Source organism: Ailuropoda melanoleuca, chromosome 10 (genome assembly GCF_002007445.2).
Source record: "Ailuropoda melanoleuca isolate Jingjing chromosome 10, ASM200744v2, whole genome shotgun sequence".
Lineage (NCBI taxonomy): Eukaryota > Metazoa > Chordata > Mammalia > Carnivora > Ursidae > Ailuropoda > Ailuropoda melanoleuca.
Window position 1 is genome coordinate 82,681,005 of NC_048227.1, and position 25,810 is coordinate 82,706,814.

At 38.1% G+C, this 25,810-nt stretch overlaps 1 protein-coding gene across 1 annotated transcript in view; it reads right to left on the minus strand.

Annotated features, from left to right (window-relative positions):
• MAP3K5 (mitogen-activated protein kinase kinase kinase 5) overlaps window positions 1–25,810 on the minus strand; it is a 197,507-nt gene that overhangs the window by 63,374 nt on the left and 108,323 nt on the right. Inside the window, exons 9-14 of the mRNA XM_034669190.1 lie at window positions 21,207–21,366; window positions 18,322–18,475; window positions 12,485–12,592; window positions 6,313–6,343; window positions 3,716–3,830; window positions 912–993 (exon numbers count right to left, since the gene is read on the minus strand). Of these exons, the coding sequence (XP_034525081.1) occupies window positions 912–993; window positions 3,716–3,830; window positions 6,313–6,343; window positions 12,485–12,592; window positions 18,322–18,475; window positions 21,207–21,366 (650 nt within the window). The remainder of the gene's footprint in view (window positions 1–911; window positions 994–3,715; window positions 3,831–6,312; window positions 6,344–12,484; window positions 12,593–18,321; window positions 18,476–21,206; window positions 21,367–25,810) is intronic.

Consider the following 25,810-nt stretch of genomic DNA (forward strand, 5'->3'; position numbering starts at 1 on the left):
AGGTGGTTGTTATTACCTCCTCTCTTTATTCCATTAATCTTCCATTGGTCCAGGTCCTCTGTGTAGCATACAAAGGAAGGCCACGGCCAGTCGCACCATTCAGAATTTTCACTGAATTTTGCTTGTTTGAATTGCACATATCTCAGAGGAGGATGAAAAATGTGAGGGCACTGTGGCCTGTGCATGGAGACATCCTCCCAGACAAAGCACAATTACTCTATCAGGTAAGCAAAATATAAAAACTCAGCATTCCCAAATAAGAGTTCTCCAATGTTTGCTTTCTAGCTTTTCAAAAAAATATTTATTAATATTTTTTAGAGAGAGAGAGAGCGCGGGTGCCTCTGTGAGCAGGGGGAGGGGCAGAAAGAGAGGGAGACAAGCAGACTCCCCGCTGAGCAGGGAGCTGGACATGGGGCTCTATCCCGGGACCCGGAGATCAAGACCTGAGCCAAAATCAAGAGTTGGATGCTCATTTTCAGCTCTAAAAGGTGCCCCCTTTTAGCCCTTTTTTAACAAGAAATTCCAGAAGTTGCCTTCAGCATTAAGGGAAAGCTCACAGACTCTAGCTCCTCACCCTTCACCACCACTTACATGTCCCCCCCACCCCGGCCTGCCATGCATCCCCCAGTAAGACTTTAAATAGTTCATTTTTTAAAAAGCCACAGAGAAGGGGCACCTGGGTGGCTCAGTCAGTTAAGTGTCTGCCTTTGGTTTGGGTCATGATCTCAGGGTCCTGGGATTGAGCGCCTGCATTGGGCTTCCTACTCAAAAGTGAGTCTGCTTCTCCTTCTGCCCCTCCCCCTACTCATGCTCTCCCTCTCTCAAATAAATAAATAAAATCTTAAAAAAAAAAAAAGAAAAAAAAGCCACAGAGAAACTCTGTCAAATGACCATGCAACCAGAGTCATTACCTCTAGGGAGTCACTTTCACAATCACCTTCCTCCGTGCTTCTCCCCTTCTCTTCAGTGATGGTGTTCACCATCTCAAAAAACCTACAATGAGAGTTGGTATGTGGTCACTCATAATATATACGATAGTAAATATAAGCAAGTATGTTCTAATATGACTTCAGAGCAAAAAATGGGAGCTGAGAGACTTTCTAAAATGCCAGGCAATAAGCAAACTATCAGTATCAGCATGAAAAATATGATTTTTCAAAAAGAAAAACACAGGTTGCTAGGATTGTCCAACCTAATGCCTCACTTCAAATAATAGTAATGTAATATATTATAGAATCAGAATGATGAAACTAGACAAAGTCATAGGAATGTGAAGACTGTGGACTTGGATATCCATCAGGCCAAGATTGTTAGTATTTGTGTGATTTGGGGCAAGCTCCTCCACCTCTCTGAGCCTCACCCCTTCATTACAAGATAGGGACCGTGGAATTATCTAACTTAAAGATTGTTAGAAAGATGACTTGACGTAACACTTGTAATGTGCTTACCAGAGTGCATTCATTAAAATGAGCTATTATCATCTTGCTGATGGTCATATTATTATTTAAAATGGGAATTAACAAAAATACCCATATTCTGGAACAGTGTCTCTAAATTCTGAGGTGACTGTTTGATACAGCATTGGCCACTACAACATTTGATCTCAGCTGTTAAATATTTTGCCTTTAATATCATAAATGTGGTGTTCCATATACACAATCTGCAAAACACTGATATGAATTAGGAACAGCTGGCTTGTATGTTTGCGAAAGACGCCACCTCTTTTTTGGTGACATTTTCTGCAGGAAGTCTTCTTGTAAAGTTTTTTTTTTCTCTGTAGACTATTTCAGAGCCAAGAAAAATAGTACCAGCAGGAAACAGATCTGCTCCCTGTAACACTAGGTGTGTCTAGTCCATTCAGAGGGGATGCTAACAGTTCACAGACTTAAAGCATGGGGGGCACTATGAATAGGGGCTGATGATCTCACAGGCAGGTCACACTCTGTATTGCAAGCCCACGGGAAGAGCAGGTTATGTGGGATAAGAAAAATCTACCTTCCACAACTCAGAACCTTTCTTTCTATCTCTGTACCTCTTTTTAATCTACCCATCCCTCCATCCATCCATCCATTCACCACCCATCCATCCAACAAATACTCGTCGATTGTCTACTAGGATCAAAAACTATTCTGGCTGTTGGGAACGTGACAAGGAACAAATGACAAAGCCCATTTAGGAGTCTGGAACCTATCTATGGAGTTTGCATATGGTGCCTACTTCCCCACTCCTCCTTTCTCTGTACACATTTCTTGGAGGTCATTGACAAGGAAAAAAAGTTCCTCAGCCTGATCAGAGTAACAATATGCTCTGATGAAGATTAAATATTATGATGAGTTAGAGACAACGGCAAATTCAACCAAGAGGAAGAAGAAAGTGAAAGACCTAAAAAAAATTCTGACTTTAAAGACAGACTTTAAGATCTGGGGTAAAGACTTCTATCAGCTATTCACACCAAGTTTTTCAACATGAACATCTCTAAGCAGAATATAATACAGTGGGAGGGGAACACAGTGTTAATTTTTTGGAGCCCAGATTCTAGAGTCACATGTACTTGGTCCAAATCCTAGATGTTGATTTTTTGGCTATACATGATTTTAAGCTCATTGAACTAAGACTCTTTTTTTTTTTTTTAAACTCTTCTCAATGAAGATGTTAATATTAGCTACCTAACAGTTTTTATTTGAAGATTAAAACTGATATTAGATTTGCGGTAAGCACTCTATAAATCTTGGCTATCATTATCATAGAAACAAATCAGTAGCCTTGAGAATTTAAGTAGAAAAATAGATCATATGTGTGCTAGGAATTATTTATTTCCAAGTCTTTTTACTACATATTTTACAATAATAAAGATAAAACTATAGCCATATAGTTCTATAGCCAACTACAGAATTATGGATTTACAAACCTTTTTTTTGGTACCAAGATAAAAATGACTGCATACTGTAACTATATATTAGTCACTTACCATGGGGTCAAATAGTGAATATTGGAATAAGAACAACCCTCAGGAAAATTTCAAGTCCAAGCTGGCTTTTACCTGCACTTTGGTTTCTAAATTGTTACTCATTTGCCTAGGTCCCCACAGTCAGTCGCTATGTCCTACGGGAACATGAAGTACTTAATTATCAGCCCAAGAGAAATATACCCAGGGAGGCTAACACAAACATACAGTGCAGTCCACAGATTTTTGGACTATCCTTTATGGGTGTAGATGAGATCACTGGCTCTTAACTTGAGCTGTACCCCCACCAGAAAATCCAACACAATTAGTCAGGGGTAGGGCCCGGTCCCTTGTTAAAATGCACTGTTGATTCTAATATGAACCCGAGTTAAGAGCCACTATTGCAGAAAATGGTGAGATGATTCAAAGAATTCAAGAACGAAAACTTTAGTAATCATCTGTTGTAATTAGTGAACACTTTAAAAATGAGACATAACAGTTGGCCATTAACTGGCAGGTCTTGGTTAATGTTTTGTCTGTGGAAAAATAAATTATGACTAAGAAAAAGCTTGGTTTATTAAAGGGAGCCCTCTCCCCCATTCTCTGATTGTTAAACATACCCCATAATTATAAACGATTAGGCCAAATGAAATATTTATATAACCACATAGCCATGAATTCCTTACAGGAGCTACATGTTCACTCATTAATTAAAAATAATGATCAGGTAAGAACAGTATTTTTTACACCCAAACAATGACGAATACGTACTTTTTACAATGCAGTTCTGTACAGAAATAGATTTGGAAATCGTCAGAATTATGAAGCACATAAAGAAAACAGCATCGTTCTTCAAATTTAGAAATACTGAAACAAACAAAAAGAACTATTCAGGGAAATATCAATGTTTCTATGAATGTGCAGTACAAAATAAATCCTTTTTCTATCCAATCCCCATTATGATATCAATGTTGTTTATAACAAAACGATATAAACAGCAATTGCAAAAGTGATGTCCCCCATACCCCAATACTAAAATTACTTAAGAATCTGAGAATTGTCCTCCTACTCATATCTGCAGATAGGGTCGCTCTGGGGGGCTGTAAGTACACCTCCGCTATGTATCCCTCCAACCGAGCATGGGACATTGTCCTGCCTCCTACAGCACCACACTGCATGGAGGGAGGAAAGGCAGAAGAATCAACTGGCTGACTGAGCTCCGTGATTCTGGTTCTCTGCCATCTGTAGAACAATGACATGTTTCCCAAGCTAGAAAGGCAAGTGTGGAGGCAGTAAAAGCACCTCATCAGTTGTAGAGATTTCAGAGGTGTGAAGAAATGTGGAACAGCACTTGGTTCTGACTCAGCAAGTGATTTTATAGCAACTGAAATAATCTTGAGTCTACCGTTCAGGCCATGCTGTTTTACGCCAAAGGTTAGCAAATATTTCCTGTAATGGGCTAGAGAGTAAATATTTCAAGCTTTGCAGTCCAAACTCCTCAGTCTGGCTGTTGGAGCCGCCTTAGACAATACATCAATGAATGAACACGGCTCAGTTCCAATAAAACTTTATTTACAAAAACAGGCAGTGGGCCATATTTGGCCTGTGGACTGTAGTTTGCCAATCCTTATTTTCTACCTTTGCATCTGCTGTTCCTTCAATTTGGAAGGCACATCATTTTTTACTTTTTAAAGAAATTCTATTCATCATTCAAGGCCCAGCTTAGATCCTACCCTCTCCCTTCCCTACTTCTACTTTAAACAGAAGACTTTCTCTTGCACCTCTGTTCCTCAAACATGTAACTGTCATTATTCATCTCACTGTCCTCTCAATAATGACTGTATTGTCATTAGTTGTTAAACGTTCTGCTGATGGGTTGTGAGCTCTTTGAGAGTGGGAGTTCATGTCTTAGTCCTTGCTGTATTTTTAGCAGAATAGGACTCAACATTTGACACACAGCTGGTGCTCAATTAATGCCCACTGACTGAGCTGAGCAAGTTCTGAAGTGATACAAGACAAACTGCTGACTTAGCTGGATTTCTTCTTCCGTAGTTATCTCTTTATAAAGGAGGAAGCCAAGAAAAGTTAGCTCTCTTTGAAGTCACACACCAGAGCTTAAGTTTCTCAACATACAAACCGGCAGTAAGCCACATGGAAGCATTGTACGTATATGATATAAGTCACAACGAAGGTTTATGTAGTGATGCCATACTTAATTTAAAAAATTCATTGGAAAGTAGATATGATAAGGTGAAATTTGCATTACCATACTTTCCTAAATTGTTTAAAAATGCAGCAATAAATAACAATTGCCTTGCTAATGACTGGTTTTAAAAAATTAAATATTAAGAGAGTAAAACTTTATTTGAGAACGCATGGGTTGGAAAGATATCTAATGAGTCAGTCCATTATCTTGCTTGTTTCTCTGCAGATCATTCATGAGGTAACAGGTGGTTTTACCAGGCAAACTCCAATTATCAGTGACTCAGACGGCTCTACCAGTTCATGCTCCAACAAAACCAATTACTATTATGCCAAAAGCAACAGGGTCTTGTGTAACCGGCCTGCAGAAATCTGTTTTTTCTCATTTCTATTATGCAGAGATAAATAGCAGTAAACACAAGTAATTTGGTTTGAAATTTCCAAGAGTTGGTTTTAGCCTGAGCTTCTATAGAACAAGTATTTAAATGTTTAACCAGTGGCTCTCGGTTCTGGAAAAAAATCTCATTTCTAAATCCCAGGAAATGGCACTTCCTGAGCTACTGGCGTTATGATGGCAATGTCAGAATGGAACCAAACTGAAGTGAGCCACTATATTCTCAAGAATATTTCATTAACAGCAACCTGAGGAAAAGTTTTTTTAAAAATGAATTCTCTCTAGTCTCATTAATAGTTACATTAACTATAGGATGCAATCTGATCGATGGCATGTGGTTTTTTGGTTCCACCTAACAAGAGATTAGTTCCTGGCATATCAAAAGACTAGATAACCATCCTATCACATAAACCAACAGCTCAACCAAGCTAGAAAGGACCTGAAAAGCTCACTTTTATCTACACCTTGATTCTGGTCCACAGTCCACATTTACCCCTCCTTCTCCATATTTTAGGTGACAAGCATGGAGTCAGTTCAACTAACAGTCAGAGTTTTGTTACAGATGTCTTCATAATGGAGACAGAAAAGAAGGTTGAGCATTTTCATCAATAGAAGGGTTTTTGAAGTTCTTGGTATTTTAAAATCCTGACTAAAAGTTGTATTCTTCTTTTTTTTTTTTTTTTAAAGATTTTATTTATTTATTCGACAGAGATAGAGACAGCCAGCGAGAGAGGGAACACAAGCAGGGGGAGTGGGAGAGGAAGAAGCAGGCTCATAGNAAAATTCCACTCATGTATACCTTTCTAGAACACAGGGGAAGAACAACAAGAACAACAAACATTGAGTCATCCGAATAAAAAGAACATAATTCTGTTTTATTATTTTAAAATAATATACACAGAGTAATTTTTCCTAGTGCATAATTCTTCATGAACCAATTATCTGGATGGAAATTGTAATTCATTTCCAAGCCACAAGGGTGATGTTTATACTGCTTAATAATTTCTGTACTTCAATAAAACAGCTTCCAAGAGAATCTAGGAGAATTAGTCTCATTAAATTCTAAAACTTGATCTGTAGCAAATTAACCTAATAACTGTTGTGCCTTAATTTTTTAAATAAAAAACCCAGTGATCAAGGTAATTCAATTATTATAGCTGAGTAATATTTCTTTTCTGAGAAAGAAAAACATTAATTTGAATAAAGTCTCTGCAAGGTTTTACAGATGATTAATTCTGAATTATCCTTAGTTAAATTTTAAAATTGAAATGGTGGTTCTATTTCCCCAGAGAATAATACAGCAAGTATGTCTGTATGTAACTACATGCAAATAGTATCTGTCATAGCTACAATGTCTTGTGACCTAATTTTTGCAAAATTCAATTCACTAATAAAGTTTAAACATAAAAAATTTGGTTGTCATAATAAACATGGGTGATTGCAAGGCCAAGATGAAAAAAATATGGAAATTTATTTTTTGAGTTTATTACTAAAGCTAAGTTTAAATTAGTATTAAATTCATGTCTTTAAATTAAATAAATTACAAGATGGATCACATTCCCTATAAAAATAGGTCTGGTAACAATACAGAATTGACGCCATAAATATTTTAATAGAAATAAAGTAACTGATACACATGTCAAGTTTAGCAAGTGCTATACAATAGTCCATTCAGATTGCCAATTCAACTTTATAAATGGGAAACAACCAGGAAAACAAGCTCTTACCCACCCACTTAAAATAGTGCCAGGAGCTTGAGGTCTTGGCTGGGCTTGTGAAATGGGTAAGGAAGCCTGTGGCTCTGAGGTAGACCAGAACTCTCCTTTTGGCTAAAGCAAATCAAAAAGCCACAATTTATATCCACAGCACCTAGTTCTTTGCTAGGACCATGCAACTTAAAATAAAAATAGATCCTCCCAAGCCCAAAGGAGATGTACTAAAAAACTTGTTTCAATGTACACGAGTCAGGTCACGGGTATGTGACCTGAATTAACACAGAGCAAATGCTGTGCATGCAGCCCAGGAAAGGAAGGGACCGTGGAAAGGTGCTCCTGGAATGTGGCTCTCTTCACCAGAGCACAGAGGGAGTTAAATTAAAATAGCACCCTGCAGCTTCAGCTGGTAATCTGGAAAGTTGTTTCTAAACCCTGTTGGCCTCAGGTGACCTTCTAAATATATGTGACCCAGGAGCTGCAGCTGTTACCTGCACACTACTTGCCTACAGTGAAGCCTTATCCTCAGAGCCCGCAACTTAGCTGCTCTCCAAGGCAGCGTCCAGCAGCAGGAGGTGACGGTTGAAGGCAGAGCTAATGGGGCGGTTAGGCAAACCTACACCTGAACAGGACAACTGGTGAACACCCACAAGACAGCACTGGTAAAATCTATCTCCTATCAGCCCTGTTCTGGGAACAGCCAAGGAGAGATTTCCCAGATTGATTGGGCTGGTTTTGTAGGAAAGGAGAACAGCATTTCCAGGATGTTAGGTTCCTGAAAGGTTGCAAATGCTCCCAGTGAATGTTCCATCTTAGTGGTGTGAACCCCGGGGGCCTGCGATGGAGTGATCTGGAATAAGGAGGCCCATCTCCCCAGCTCCCTTGCTACTGGGACTCACCACATGGAGGCGCTGGTGAGCTACAGAGCCAACAGGTGCGGTTAAAAAGTTCCTGGGGCCTGTTTGGAGAAAGGGATTGCCAGAGGCAGAGCTGGAATCATTAGCCTCAACAAGTCCCAAACCGACACTCAAGCTAATTTACTAGGCACAAGCACCATATTGTAGGAGCTGGTTAGTCTCAGATCCTCCGCCCCAGTCCCTAGAGTAGGGACTAGGGGTTAATACTGAGCTAAAGTGGCGGGAGTTCTACATTGGCAGACACTGTCAGTTCCCTAGACAACAGACACTCTTCCTTCTTTGCTAACGAAAACTGAATTTTGTTCGGGTTCAGGAGGCAATGTTTAGGGATGGGGGATACTGATTGGTCTACATCGGGGAGGTAAGGCCATTCTCCTTGCTAGTGATTGGTTTAGGCGTGAACACATGATGTAATTTATGCGACAAAGGAGAGGGCCGGACCCTTTTCCTTTGCATGCTGTGTGGGAACTGCTGCTTAGCGCTGCTACTTAAGACGAGGAGAGAAAAACCAAGAGCATACAGAGAATTCTGATACTGTTCAACCACTGAAATACCCCCAGAATGATCCCCTGCCCTCAGAAGTTCTTGTTATGTGAGATAACATTTCCTTACCATTTAAGCCACTTTTAGCTGGGAGTTTTGTAGCTAAAAGCATCCTTGATGGGTGAGACTAGCTTATCATCAAAATCTAGAATCTGACGTAAACATATTCCCCTCCTAAATTTCCTGGGTCTTTGCCGAGTGGCCATGGCTGGAGCTGGTATGAGGTCAGCACCTCATATTCCACTGGGACCCTGCTGCCCGCTACCTTTCCCTGAGAGACCACCAGACAGAACAGGACTCCAAAAAAGGAAGGGATTCTAAATAACAACCATTTAAAATATCTTAGAACTAAGGTTTCTCTTCCTCAATCTAAGTTTTTCTTTCCTGTGCACAGGCAGACTTTTATCAAGTACTAACTTGACTTTAAACAGCAACCATCCATTGAACAAAGGGAGGACTGTTAAAAGATTAGGATTTCAATTTATTTTGTCCTTGACTTAGAGTAACTCCCTAACAAGAGTCCCTGGACTCTTAGGAATTGGTATAATGATCTTAAAGTTTTGACAGTTGCAATATAAACTGTATACTAGCTCATGCAACCTGTTCATTCCACATTTTAAGATGAAAATTTTGAGGAGTGAGAAACGAAATAAACATGATAAATGAAAAGCAACATTCTCTGTTCTATTCTTAGAAAAAAATTTAAAACATTCTATGACAGGAGCGCCTGGGTGGCTCAGTCAGTTGAGCCTCTGACTCTTGATTTCTGCTCAGGTCCTGGTCTCTGGGTCAGGTTGTGAGATGGAACCCTGTGGGCTCAGAGCTCAGTGGGGAGTCTGCTTGGGATTCTCTCTCTCTCCCTTGCCCTTTGCTACTCCCCCCCCAACCCACATTCCACATGTTGTCTCTCAAAAATAAAATCTTAAAAAAAAAATTCTATGACAAAAAGAATCCATTTCTTGTTTAACATCAGATCTATACCCCTGCTATTTATCTGTTATTTAATTATAGTTATTACAGTTGCTTTAAACTAACATAATATTAGCAGAGTTATCTTATTTTTATTGCTTGTCCTCATTCCAGCAGTATCACTTCTATTTCAAACAGCAGAAACAAGAACATGGTAATGAACATGCTATGGATAGGACTAGGGTTTGCAAAGAAACTGACTTAACATTCAAAATGGAAACTGATTTAAGAAAGCTGAAATTTTTGAACAAGGAGAATTTTTAGCACAGTGGGGACGATACAAATATAATTCTTCTTGATCAAAAGATGGTAAAAGTGGAAATTGGACAACCCACAAACCAAATCTATAACCCTTCTTAATGCACTCTTTTACATCTTTATTTATTTCTCAGCATAATATAAAAAAATGTCTCTACAACTGTCACAAAACATGAGAGAGTCAATACAAGGCTAACTTTATTCAACAAAGAACTTCCAGACAACTAGCTGGAAATAGGCCTCATTTTCCAAAAATCTCTGGCTTACTTTCTGTTCTTTTTCTGTCTTCTGGCTGTCCACTCATTCTCCTGGCCCTGCTAATTGCTAATTCCTTTAGCCCCATTCTGTTTCCAAGTGTCCTTGGATAACCTTGCTCTTTCCAATCAAGCTTTTGAAAATCTCTTCTCCCAGATAATGTTCATGTTTCCTAACCTCTTAGATTTTGTAGTTTCCACTGGATGATTACTTCTGCTTGTGAGAACATATATACATATTCTTTAAAATTACGTAAATGAAACATTGTGTACTTTAAAACAATGTGAACAACATGTATATAGTTACATTAGTTATTCTTGATTTTATCTCTAGAAACTACATCTGGAGTTACACCATCACGACCGCTACAGATCGGGGGCTCCAAGCACCCCCTTCTCGTGTTTGATTAATTTGCTAGAGTGGCTCGTAGAACTCGGGAAAACATTTTACTTACTAGATTATTGGTTTATTACAAAAGGATATGACTCAGGAAACAGCCAGATGGATGAGATGCATAGGGCAAGGTATGGAGAAAGGCATAGGAGCTTCCATGACCTTTCCATGGCTGCCGTTCTCTCCAAATCTCCACTTGTTCACCCACCTGGAAGCTCTTTAACCCCGTCCCTTTTGGGTTTTTATGGGGGCTTCATGACATAAGTATGACTGATTAAACCCACTGACCACTGAAGTTTGATTCAACTTCTCTCCTCCCCGCTCCCCAAAGGTAAAGGGGTGGGACTGAAAGTTCTAACCCTCTAATCCCATAGTTAGTTCTCTTGGCAACCAGGCCTCATCCTTAGGTGTGTCCAAAAGTCACCTTATTAACAAAACAAAAAACCGCTTTTATGGCTTTGAGCTCTTAGGAAATTCTAAGGGCTTTAGGAAATCTGTGCCGGAAATGCATGAAGACCAAATATTTATTTCTTACTGTCAATCACAGTATCACAACCTACTATAACACCAACACCCCCCAAATGATTGCTACTATGTCATCTAAAGAGCCAAGCCAGGTTAAGTTCCAGGGTTTCAACGTTAGGGCTCAGTTCATATGTGAATCGCCATAGTTTTATTATTGTTGTTAAAATATAGTAAGCATTTATGACATGCCAGACTCTGGGCAATATACCCTACTTACAATATTCCATTTAATTTTAACAACAACCCTTTGAGGTGGGTATTATTATTACCCCATTATACAGGTGAGGACACTGCAATGTAGAGAAGCCAGGCTGCCAAGGCCAGAGATGGGATCTGAACTCAAGACTGTTGACTCAAAGGCATTTTTAAAAACTGACATTGATATTTTTAAAAATTGCAACCTCGTGCCTCCAAATGTACTTCCTAATTCCCCCTTTCTGCCGTATTTTCCCCTTTGATATACTTCCATATTGTATTTATTTATTGCCTGAGTAGACAGCCCGAATTTGGCTTATTTTGCACACATCTGTTTCCCTAGTGCCTAACACAGTGCCTGGGAGTGCCTGTCACAGAGGAAGTGCTCCATAAATATTTGTTGAGTTGTTAAGGATGATTGTTAAGGAAAATTATAAGGGAATCTTAGAAAACAATTACCAAAAACCCCACAAAACTACTTTGCCACAAGACTTCTCTCATTTCTGTGGTTGATCCTATGGACTGGAATCAGGTCTTGCAATTTTTCTACTTTTAAAAAATAGTAGGATTTATACATGCATTAAAACTGATCAAATCCAGAAGTGGAAAGGGTTATCCAAATGACTGCTATGAGGGGAAATGAGAGTGTTGAAGACCCCTCTGCACACCAGGGCAGCACGGCCCGCTGATGTTGTGCCAGCCCACGGAGCCAGGGGCTAATCTGAAATTGAGCAGCTGCTCAGATAACTAAACAGTGTCATGAAACGATAAGTATAATCGTACTCGGGAAAGACTAGAGTGGTCTTATTCTGATAGGCTTCCTAGAATTAAGATATGCATCTTTTAAGTCATATATTTTAAGTCTCAGTTCTCCAACACATAGTTTATAGCATGAATTTACAAGACAGAGAAATCTTCTCATTTTAAGCGTACTTTTGCTGGTCATGCCACCTACAATAAAAATCCGAATAAGTTTAGTTATAATTTACTAAATGAGTGAAATTCATAACCCAATTTTAGCAAATGTTATATTACAGGGTGTATTTATGCCAAGATAAATACACAGTTAAGCTATTTCTTCTTAAGTAATGCAGGTATTTGTTGGAATACATAAATGCAGGAAGGGAGTAAAGTCCTTCATTATTAATGCTCTTGTCTTAATAACTACACAATTTACCTTGTCATCAGGAAGCACGTGCCAAATAGATATCGTCTTTTCCTCAACTTCATTGTTGATAGACAAATACGAAGGCTGATAGATTTTGGTGGGCTCTAATATTAATACCTTGAAAACATAAGGCAAAGAAACGAGTATTAGTGACTTCAGATTTAAGCCATTTAGAGCTGTTACAAGGACACTGAACTGATGTGGGAGATGACCAGATGAGGCTCTGGGTCCACGGCTGTAGTAAAACCATTTTAACTTCTAATTGTTGCCTTCCCTATGAGTCCTTTGAGCATTTTATGGTATTATACAATTATCCTAAGTTCCAGGAATACGTCATCTTTTTTGCTAAAGAAATTAGAAATAAAATTTTGAAGTCCATATATTGGTTTGGCTATCCCCAGGGAATCTACTCTAATGATATATTTCTAAGGTCTTTTATTTTATCTTCCTGTAAGTATAAAATCTATTTCTATAAATATAAATGTGTCCAAAAAAGGCAGAAATGTGGTAAAGCAAGTAATTCTGTACATAGAAAAGATTCCATATTGAGAGCATCACATACTATTTTCGATTTTCTCCTGCCACACCTTATCATCAAAGTGTGGGAGTATGGTTTTCATACCTATGTAAATGGGCTAAGAAATGCTTTTGGTTAGTATTGAATGAGGGTTTTTATATAAGCCAAAGGAATGGACATAGCTGTATGAAATAATAAAAATGCTTTTGTACTGCCTTAAAGATAAAACTGGGATCTTCAATAATGATATATTTAGCCCTGTGAAAGAAAAAGAAGGAAATAAAACTTACTCCTGTTTTGGAAATGTACGAGGTGTATGTCATAAGTGAGTTGAGAATCTCTCTCAAAGAATGTAGTATATTATTACTAATATCCGATACTAGGTGCAAATAATGATAAGATACGACACATGCACTGATTTTAAAGGTGATGCAACTATTACCTATTTACACCTTAAAAGCACACATCTAGCTCAAATTTCCGATGCAATGTTAAGTAGGAACATTTAAAAAGGAAAGGAAAGCCAGTACTAAACTATCAGAGAACCTAGAAGAGTTCTTTCTACCCTACTGCTTAAAACTCAAGAAAATTGGCTTTTAGAAAGAATCTTGTATCAAGCAAGTTGACCAAATAAAAGTGGAGGAAAAACTCTCAGAAGACCCCATCAGCACGGGATTATGGACTCACAATACAGTGTAATCTACTGTACAATCTGCGTAAGAGGCACGTGGATTAGTCACCTGACTCTTGGCCATCCGCTGCAAACCTAGTGTACTGATTTTATGCTATATTTGTCACAGGAGTAAAATTTATTTTAATTAGGGTACAGAGAACTACAGAAAGGGGATTAGGAAAACAACATTTTCTTTACTATTGAGTATAAAAAACGTTAAGGGCTTAATTCTCAGCCAGGCTCCACTTACGAAAACAAGATAGAATAGACAACAAATAAAGCACAGTAAGAGTCCACTGGGGAACATATTCTGATTTAGGAACATACCAGGTGAACCAAGGTCCAAATTCCAATCAACAGAGAGTGAAGTGGTACTGATTAATAACGGAAATAAATTTTCAATCAAAACTTGGCAGAATCGGTGCTCTCAAATCTGAGTATCCCAGGGTTTGCGAAATGAAAATGAATAATAGGGAATAAAAGGCGGGTTTTCCAAAATAGCATCTAAGTCACTGTACCAACAAATGAGAATAAACCTGTTCCCTAATTATGTGGGTACAGAATTTAACATCAGAAAAGCACAGCACCAGGTTACCTCCTCTCTTCTTAAATTATGTCTTTATTGTTGTCTCAAATATTTCTAACAGATTAAATGTTATGTTGAGATAGGAAATAAAAATTGGTTGTAATTATCATTGTCTAACCTCTGTCGAGCCGTTTGATCTGCCCTTGAAATGACAAAATGGGAGGAATTCATAGCATACATTATAGAGGTCACAGAAAGACTGAGAAGAAGAGATAGAAGAGGAGGCAATTTGACAAAACCAGCTAGATACAACTCACTTGAAAGTATAAACATTCTTGCTTTTAGTTCCTAATACTTTATATTGGTTAACGTTAAAATCGACTGCTAAAAATTTTTTAAAAAATGAACGGCAAACATCTTGTATCTCAAGTGGGAAGGAAGGCAGTAAAACCTAAAACTATACAGAGTTGATATTAAATATAGGTACATGTCTCAGCTTCTAGAAGAGTCCACAAAAGCCCCACACTCCACTTCCTCTCACCTGGGATGAGGGGTTGATGCTCTCCTAACTTTTCAATGTAGGAAGGAAAGAAAATACACAGAGAAGAGAGGTGACAAAAAAGAATCAACTGAACTAAACCCAAATAATAATAAACATAAATGAGGGAACCATTCACATAATTTTGCAAAGAAACTTTTGTCTGTTTTCTTTTACCCAGGGTCACTGTTATTTTTCAGAGGAATGAGAACAGATACGGTAGTGAAATAAATGGAAACAATCAAATAAAATATTTTCTAAAATAAGTCATCTTGGTTTTAGTCAGATCCACTTTAAAAGAAGGATAATGTTATCACCCCAATCAAGACCCACTGTGGCCTTTGTAAGTGTAAGCTAAAGATGCTACTCTAAGGATGTGATGAGTTAGTGACTGACACGGCACCACAATACTAGAAACCTGCCTTTCTCTATGTGGTGGCACATGGTGAGCAATTTCAGTGGTTGCAGGGAGAGGGTCCAGTGAAAAAAGGCAGATGAGTAAAGCAGGAAGGATGGGGCTGTAATCAATGTCTACAATGGCAGCAGATAGTTGACTTAATAGGTTGTTGCTTTTGGAGAAGGCAGTCCAACTGCCAGTCCCTTTAATTTTTCAATAGCTGAAAATCTAGATTTTCATGTGAACTCTCCTTATTTTTCAGTTGACTTCTTTATAGACTTAATTTTTCAGTTGAAATAGTCTACCTTGTTATCTCTTTTGTCTATTTTTTCTTATATTTCCTTTAACATAGCAATTATACTTATTTGAAGTTCTTACCCAGTAACTTCAATATGTGAATCACTTCTTAGTCTGCCTCTACTGGCTATTTAAGCTCTTAGCTTAGCTGTTATCTGTCACTTTTTTTTCTTCTGCTTCTTAGAATGTCTAGTAATCTTTGATTGTGTCTGACTGACACAATGCAGAGGCTCTGAACCATATCTTTCCAGAGGTTTCCCCACCCCCACCCCCTAGTAGTCAAATTATTAGTACATCATCTTGATCCTACCAAGGCTTAGTTTTATTACAGCTTTGTTAGGGTGGGTCTTTTAGTTTTGCCTTTACTCCTAGGGCATGGGCTTTCTACATCTCCTCCAAATGCTTGGTGTGTTCACCAAGGTCTCATCATTCTGGCTAGACCCAAAGTCCGACATCTTATTCCTGCACTGTTTAAGCTCTGGGATATCTGCTCAGCTCTCAACTTTCCAAAGAATGCTCTCTACCCCTTCAGGTCCTGATCTTCTAAATAGCAAGGGGATTTACCTTGATAAGAATTACTTAAGCCACATAGGTTTCATCTAAAACCCTGTTTTTGTCAAATACTGGGACCAGTAGTTGTGTTTATTTACCTTGTGCTTACCCCTTGTTCACACCATCTAAGAGTTGCTCTAGGACTCAAGGGAAATACCCAGGCAGAATCCTGGGATTCATTCTTCAAGATTCTCCCTTCTCCAACACCCTGCTGCTCATATTCCAGCTGTTCTAGGGTCCCAAACACTGCTCCCTGCCTGCTCTGCCCAGAGAGAATGCCACACCCTGGTAGGGCTCCACTTCCTTGGGCCAGAGAAGGGCTTTAAGGAAAAAAAAAGTAGGCAAAGGTGGGACTCACCTGAGGTTCCTCCCCACTCAGGGATCACAACCCTGTGACAATTGCTCTTCAATGTCTACAAACAGTATTTTATATATTTTGCTCAGATCTTATAGTTATTTACAGCAATACTAATACCATTTACAGCCAGCACTGAAGATCTAACTCTCCTTATTTTTTAAATGTTGGCAACAAATTCTTTTTTTAATCACCAAGTGGTCTTTTAAACACAACAATACTAATTGAGAAAATCCCAACTGTACCACTTTTTCACCTGTAAGTTTAACTAAAAGTACAAATATGATAAACACTTTTTGGGAGAGACTTTAGGAAAGCAGTCAGTCTTATACGTTGCCAGTGAGAATGTCAATTGATACAATCCCTATGGAGGGCAACATGGCAATATCAAACAATTCCACTTCCAGGAATTGATCCTACAGATTTATGTACACATGTGCAAAATGGCATAGGTAAAATGCTGGCTCATTTTAATTTGCATTTTTTTGACCACCCAGTGAGGTTAATTAGCTTTTCATATGATTTGCCCATTTTCTTCTTCTTTTGCTTATCAATTAGCAGTTGTTGTTGTTCTTTTTGCCTATTATGCAAATTGATAAATTCGCTACATTAGTATTAAATATTTTCTCCCTGTCTAACATTTGCCATGTTTGTGATGTTCTTTACTGAACAAAAGTTAGGATTTTTAACGAAATCAAATTGGTCAATATTTACCTTATGGCTTACAGGTCCTTTTCTTGCTTAAGAAAGCCTCTCTCACCTGGAGTATATACTTATATTCTCCTAACTTCTCTCTTAATAGCTTCCGGTTTTATTTTTTGACATTCACAGTATGACAGACAAATTCATATTAAACTAATTTAAATTAGCTCAGAATAGCTAAGAGGAGTGGTTTCCTTTCATCGCCAATTTTCTAGTTGATCAAGTCAACAGTCAACTCAATACAGACAGTTCTGTGTGGTCTTCTTTCATGGCATTTGCTACCCTCGGAACCCCAGCTGCAGGCACGCTGCCAGCTCACTCTGAGACAAGTATTTTCCTAGGCTACACATTATGTAGGCTAGAAAACAAAGTGCTTTTGGTTTGAAAGGCTTTTCAGCTGAAGATCCTGCTGGGCTCAAGACTTCATCAGGAAGGAAGAGTAAAGAAAGCGTGTTAATGCCAGCAATGGATTGAATTAAATGGAACAGATGACCCTATAAACAAGAATTAGAGAACACAATTTTATAAAAAGAATTGAGAGTTGTCACCATCTGAGTATGGAGAATCGGACTAGAGAGCTCACACAGAGAGACTGATGGCATCACCTGACGTGGGAAGAGCTGAGTGCACCCAGTGACTTGTCAGTGATTCTTGAATTGGATGCTAAAGCGTATACTGCTTTGGGCGGTATTCTGAGAATGATCAGGATGGGAAAGGCACCAGCTGAGAAGATGAGCAATTTATTTTTAAACGTGTGTGTGTCTACTATACATATATCTATATCTATATCTAGCCAACATGAGCTGCAAACCGGAACCTATGAGTCATCATTTCTTATGATCTAAGGCACTGTAAAAAGTGACTGGGAACTGGGAACACTCCATCCAACTCTGACCCATGTGGGTAAAGAGCAGTGGAGACGGAATAATAATCCAGGTGAATAACAGCACTTTTCACCAAAATGATGGTGCCAACATTGATGACAATCTTAACAAAACTGCAGCAGGAATGAACAGCAACCTTGTGTCTGGTCTGAAACGATGTGTTGACTAACTGAGGCCAAGCACGAGACAATCTTTTCTTGGAAAGCACACTTTACAACTTATCGAAAGAAATCACCAAATTCCACGGCAAAAAACATAAAAATGTATCTCACTTCCCCGATGTTGAGAAGTTATTTTAAAAAAGTAACACAAGTACTGTTAGAATCGTGGTGCAAAAATGTTCTTTAAATAAAAGAAAAAAAAACAGAAATGCACCAAAAGTTAAGCTAAATGAAGAGTACTCACTGGAAACCGAACTACGGTAACATCTGTCTTTGTGGCCTCGACCAGGAAATCCATCCAGAAGTCCACGAGCTCCTGTTTGGCCACAGGCTGCTCTGTAGTCAGTTTCACAAAATGCTTATATATCAAAATTGTCTCTACAATCGACTTGAGGTACCTAAAAAGGAAAAGATATAAAAACACATAATGGGCAAGTTTAAATATGACGCTAATAATTATGCATTCAGATTCACCAAACATCATTCATTATTTGTTACATGTCATGTACTTCCCATACACATTTTCTCATTTAAATCTTACAGAAATTCAATAAAGTGGGCTTTAAAAAAAAAAAGATTTATTTATTTGAGAGAGAGAGGGAGAGAGAGAGAGAGAGCACGACTGGGAAGGGCAGAGGGAGAGGGAGACAGAACCTCAAGCAGACTCCACACCGAGTGCAGAGCTCGATACCAGGCTTGATCTCAGGACCCTGCGATCACAACCTGAGCTGAAACCGAGAGTTGGCTGCTTAACTGACTGTGCCACCCAGAATCCCAGTAAAGTAGGCTGTTTTATCCCCATTTTTAAAGATGAGTAAACTGAGGTGTAGCGAGCTTAAATTGCTTGGACTGGATGATACATCTACTGAAAACATGCCTTTTAAAATAATGCCTATCCTCTTCAAGAGAGTGGTTAATGCATTTGTTTTAAAATATGCTTCCTCGAGAAAGCTTTTCTAAATAGAACCTTCATAAGAGATCACTATTTTGCTTTAAAGCAACTTAGCTTATATATGATACAAACATCCTCCAACCTAACAAGACAGATGGTGCCCCAAAGGAAAAAGCTAGGAAAAAATGAGGAGCAAGATAATTATACGAGATAATGGGTAGGCAAGCACTTGTGAACTATAAACATGGAAATTAACATTAAGTGAATGGAAACTTAAAGGCATGGTTTTGCAGTTGTTATTACTATTGCATAAAATAATGTCTTCTCTGTTGTCAACAGAAGCTGGGACACCTCAAACCAGAGTTCTCTGAACCTGTGCTCCCACCCCCTTCTGTACCATCACAATGATCATTGTAAAGAAATGACAAATTAGGCTGCATGTAACACGGGCCCTGATTGGTTCATTTACTTCATTCCTTGCCGAATCCCTACTGTAGACATCCCACTGAGAGTACAGCCTTGTCCCTACGCAGCACACAGTGCTGACAAGACAGAAATGTAAAAGGTACATAGCATGGCGATCTATGTCTTAATGGGGCTACAACTATATGATTAACAAAAGTCAGTCACTCTCAATAGAAGTATGACTTAAAAACGTTAGAAGCACGAGAGACNACAGTGCTGACAAGACAGAAATGTAAAAGGTACATAGCATGGCGATCTATGTCTTAATGGGGCTACAACTATGCAGAGATATGATTAACAAAAGTCAGTCACTCTCAATAGAAGTATGACTTAAAAATGTTAGAAGCACGAGAGACTGTGGACTCTGAGAAACAAACTGAGGGCTTCGGAGGGGAAGGGGGTGGGGGAATGGGATAGGCTGGTGATGGGTAGTAAGGAGGGCACGTATTGCATGGTGCACTGGGTGTTATACGCAACTAATGAATCATCGAACTTTACATCAAAAACCAGGGATGTACTGTATGGCGACTAACATAATACAATAAAAAATATATTTAAAAAAAAGAAACATGAAAACAGATTTCATGAGATGAACTAATCACACACGTGCATGCAATGACACCCATGCGCTTCTATCTGGATGCAGGAAAGGGTTTTAGGTTGGGGTCTGGTGTGTGGGCGGACGAGATTTAGGAGTGTCCCCAGATGGTGAAGAGTGCCAGAAGAGGCATGCGTCTTGAAGCCGCTGTCTGGCCCGTTCTCTGTGACTGGAGAGCCACATAACTGGGGGTGTGTGACAAGATCTGAGGCTGGAGTGACTAAAGTCAAACATTGTTCACCAAGCCAAGGAGGTGGACTTTATTCCCTAGGCTGTGAAGAGCCCTTAAACTCCATTAATGTAAGGATTTCGGTGGCGGGAAGGGTTGGACATGAATTTTAGAAAGATCACTATGGGTGTGACACACGGGGGTGGGGGAGCTGCTGATGAGAAGACCTGAGTGTGCCGAAAGCCTTTGTGGAGACATGGGGACCTACCGTGGGAAGCATCTCCTCAAGTGGTTCCTCTGATGAAAAGAAGTCAGTGGCCCAGGCTCTAGGCCAACCTGAGCCTTTCTTGATACCATGGTTAACCTTTTAAAGCCTTTACAACTAGTAATCATTACCTGTGATGCATAATAAAATCAGCACTGTTTTCCAAAATAGTCCTAAATGCACTCCTAAATGCTTTCATCTCTTCAATTACCACATACATAAGGATGAGACTTGGGGGCACTCCAAGAACAATTTGAAATTAGAAAAACACACACATACAAGAAATACTGAAAGGTATGAATAAGCTTTAAGCATAAAGAAATGAAAATCAAGCATAAGAATCCCCAAACTGAGACTGGATCATAAAGAGAACAAAGGTTGTGTGTTTGGGGCAGAAATGTGGGAGGCTGACACAGAAATCTGTGAATCTACCAATTCGATGCGCAGGTGTCAAATTTGGCCTCCTGTGGGTACCACTGGCCAACCTGGCCTAGTGGGTTGGTCAGTGTCATGAAAAGGCTAAGCCAAAGGAAGCAGACATCACCTACATCCAGTCATCAGAACCTATATTCAACACTCTTTATTTATGAATATCAGTTTTTCCTCTAAATTCTGCATTTCATTCTGTAAGCAAATAAAATCATCTAATTGTCAGTTCAACAAATGTAACAATTTGGAAATAAGTGATAAGAGTTGTTTATTCAAAGTACTCGTTCACACACATAGCAGTTTACTATTACCATGCCGGTGTTTTCAGTTTAAAAAGCTTTTCCGATGCTTGGATGACTCTCATGTGGTCATTGGCCAGGACACTGGCACCCAGAAAAAATCCAACTTCCCAGTAGCTCTGGAGTTTTTCTAAGTTTCCCTTTTTACCAAGGAGGCTACTCAGCTTCACCCCTAGAAGATCATCAGGAAATACAATGTTACAAACACACAGCACCCAGGCCAACCAGATTTTTTATTAAAAAAACAAAATTAAGTTTTCATTCCTCCTTTCAGATTCAAATAGCTTTAAGTTTCAATCATAAAAGGGGCTTACATTCATTCTGAAAAAAAAAAAGTCCCTTTAATTTGAAGATCCAAAGATAATTGCCACTGTCACTTTGATGTACATCATTCCAGAATTTTAATGTATGCTTGCACTGCATATACATAAATCAAAAGGTGGTAATATCTTGTTATGTAACCACCTTGCATCCCTTGTAATATCATGGATTCTTTAGTTACTTGAAAGAGAAATATGCTACACTATCACTCAGTAGCAGTATAAAAGTATACAGTATATATATTCTGCATGAATAAAATGCTACAATAATTAATAATTTTATATGCAAAAACATGTATACACTTATAAAGTTAAAGAAGTAAGCAAACTGACAGACAACACTGTCTTGATTACTGTTGCTTTGTAACAAGACTTGAAAGTTAGGTAATGTAAATCCTCCAACTTTGTTCTTCTTCAACATTGTTTTGATTCTTCCCAGTGTTTTAAATTTCATTATAAATTTTTGTCTCTACTCTGCCTTGTATGATTTTTGCATTTGTAACCCTTCATTTGCTTAAAGAGAACATATCCTTGTAGAATTGTTAAGTGCCACTAGCATTCACAACATTAAAGTATCAGGAAAATTATCTGAGATTTGAGACCAAAGTAAAAAGGTGGGACATGTCATCTCAATATCTCACAAAGGCATGAGGCCACACTTGAGGACACTCTAGGGAAAGTGTAGCAAGCTCATCTCACTGTTTACTATTTATTATAGATCTCAGACTTAGAGAGGTCTACTTGTTAACTTGCATGTTTTTGTTTAGTAGAGATGCAGATAGTTTTTGTCTAGTAAAACAGATAATCCCTAAGATTTATAACCTACTGGGCCTGAACTAGTTTTGTTTTGTTTTGTTTCGTTTTTTCAAATCAAACTCAGAAATGTCATCCTAACATTTCTTTGCTAAATTATCTATGAATACCTTAGGTTCTAAAATGCACTTTGAACTAGACATATCCTCTTACTGTTTTCCATATTAACAGAGTTAAACAAAATTTTTTAAAAAGGATTTATGTTATTTATTTTTTAGAGAAAGAGAGTGCACAGAAGCAGGAAAGAAGGAGAGGGAGAGAGAGAATACCAAGCAGACTCCCAGCTAAGTGTGGAGCCTGATGCGGGGCTCGATCTCAAAACCCTGACATCACGAGCCGAGCCGAAATTAAGAGTCAGACACTCAACTGACTGAGCCACCAAGGCACCCCTAAATATCTTTTACAAATGTTCTATATTTCCTGAGTTTGCAAAATTATACTTTAACAAAACAATCTTTAAAAGACTTTATGCTACTTTTTATGATATAATACACTTAAGCCCTGAGTATTTCAAGAAAAGTCCATTTGGGAATCCTTCACATTCTGTGTTAAGTTAGAAAGAGAATGGCTTTGTCCCCTGAAAATTTCATAAGATGAAAAAATACACCCAGGTACGCAACAACGTCCATGATCTCCTATCTGAGTATAATAAAAAATTCAATGAATACAAAGGAAAGAAGAAAGTGCAGAGGGAAAATGAGATACTAAAAAATGGGTGTTTCTACTAACTTCATTTGAAAATGAGCCCCTTTTATTGTCTCATGCTCTCAGAACAATGAAACAAGGACTGATCTAGCAGCAACTCACGTCAAACGTTTAAATAGGGACTATGAAAATGTGTGATTGTAAAATTACAATAACAGTTTTAAAATACAATGTCAGGTTTATTCTTGCATACCAGAAGTTCATATTATGAGGGTGACATGTAGCTTTGACCTTGGCATGAATTTGTCACATTTTTGTATTGTTTGACTTATTTTTATAGCCACTGCGATTCCTATTAGCTGGATATTAGATCTTAAAATTTGGGTTAAACATTTTCAGCAAGACTTTTTTACAGGACACATGCTGCTTACTCCATGCTCATCGCATGAAGAGGTACTGTTGGGCCATCTCACTATTAGGGATGCTGGCTGGGTCACTGAGAGCCAACTCCCTGGAGGGCATATACAGAATGGACTGTATGGGCACATTAGTGACTTTGTGACTAACAAGCAATCTGTGAGGGAGTTTTGATATCAGGTAAATACGGTAAAGTGAAGTTAAAAAAATTTTTTTTTCATTTAATGATTTAAGTTCTAATTGATGGTCCTTGCCGGAATCGTTATTTCAACATCACTATCATTGTCAGCCTTATCACTCTACTCCATTAACTAGAATTCTTTGGAAGAGAACATTCTCTTTTGGAGTAATACATTTAGCGTGTAGCGTACTTTAAGAAGAGCTTTTACCTCATCAACTAGATGAGCTATAATAACTCTTGAAAAAGAAAGGAAGGTACCTAACTTCTTCCTTATAATTTCCAATTATCAGAGAAATTGGTCACCTCCATACAGAACAAATGATTTATTCTGTGGTTGGAGATGGATTTCGTTTTTGTTTTGATTTCCTTTTTAGAATTATCATTATAGATTCATGGCCTTTCATATTCAGTAATACAGATTCCATGTTTATTGCCCCCTGAAAATGAGATTCAAATAGTGGTTTGTCTCAATTCCAAGCACAATGTTCTTTTATTACATCATCATTATTGTTGGAGACCAAAACCTGTAATTCTGACTCTCTGCATAAAATGTGTCATAGTTGAAAAAGTCCACAAAAGATGGGAAAATCATCTGTTATTTAGCTAACGTCTGAATATTAATTTTAAGTCTTGTGAAGTTGAAAATAGGAAGAACATGTAAGATGTGGTTCTGTGTTTTCAAATTCTAGTTCTAAGTAGTCTAAACATCAATGATTATTCAAAAACTGGGAAAGTGAAACATAGATCATGAAACAGTCTTAACCTCAAACAAGCACACAACTAGAATTGAGAGTCTTGGCGCAGTAGGCTAGCAGAGTTAAGAATCAGGTCTTGGGGCGCCTGGGTGGCACAGCGGTTAAGCATCTGCCTTCGGCTCAGGGCGTGATCCCGGCGTTGTGGGATTGAGCCCCACATCAGGCTCCTCTGCTATGAGCCTGCTTCTTCCTCTCCCACTCCCCCTGCTTGTGTTCCCTCTCTCGCTGGCTGTCTCTATCTCTGTCAAATAAATAAATAAAATCTTTAAAAAAAAAAAAGAATCAGGTCTTACCTTAGCGATCTTAAACTTACGATGATATATTTAGATGCTTCAGATTTAGTGGTTATCTTTTGGTATCTTAATTTTTATTTCTTTTTATTTTTTTAAAGATTTTATTTAATTATTTGAGAGAGAGAGAGAGCATGCACAGAGGGAAAGTGAGAGGGAGAAGCAGACTCCCCGCTGAGCAGGGAGACTGACACAGGGATCAATCCCAGGACCCTAAGATCATGACCTGAGCCAAAGGCAGACACTTAACTGACCCAGGCCCCCCAAGGTTCTTAATTTTTAATTGCTTACCTTTTATAAATAGATCATAATTTCAAAATGCATCTAAGGAAGGGATTTCATTTAAAAAAAGTCTGATTACTAAAGGGAACTCAGTAATTCAGGCTAATTTGTACATTTGTAGGGGGCCAAGAGAAGGAATAGAAGAAGATATAAATTACTGAGAAATTTGATTAGAGCATTTAAAAATGCTTTTTAAAAGTATATCTTTAAAATATGCAAAATGTGTTATTTATTAATCATATTTTTATTACATACTATTAATATTATATTAATTTAGTCAATCTGTTTTTCTTTGAAAACCTTTTAATTCTATTTTACCATAAAAAAATTAACTTTGGATCAGCCTATGGTGATGAGCATAATTTATCATAGAGTAGACTCTAAAGTGGCGAGTTTTAATTACATTTTAGTTATAAAGGACCCATAATTTGAAGTGTATGTCACAGTATTTTAGAAACCTAAAATTTGATTCTTGAAGTAGTTAAAAAGTCATTGTCAAGTCACATTTTAAGACTGTATATGTTTTGCACTTTCCAAAATTAAAAACTCTATTTCATATGTCTCCAAATGCTTGCTTAACATATATTATGAATGAGTTCTTCTTGGGAAAAAAATCAGGTATGTTTTCTTTACAAAGTCATATTAATCATAGTTCCTTAAACCTCAGAGTGCTGACCATTCTTCTTTTCCTTCAGCTTTATTATAATATACACTTGATATATGACACTGTGTAAGTTTAAGGTGTAAAACGTGTTTCTTCGACACATACACATATTGCAAAATGGTTACCACCATGGTGTTAGCTAATACTTCCATCACATCGCATAATTATCATTTCTACTTTGCAATGAGATCTACTCTCTTAGCAGAGTGCTGATCATTTTAATCTATATTTAACTTAAAAATGAGAATT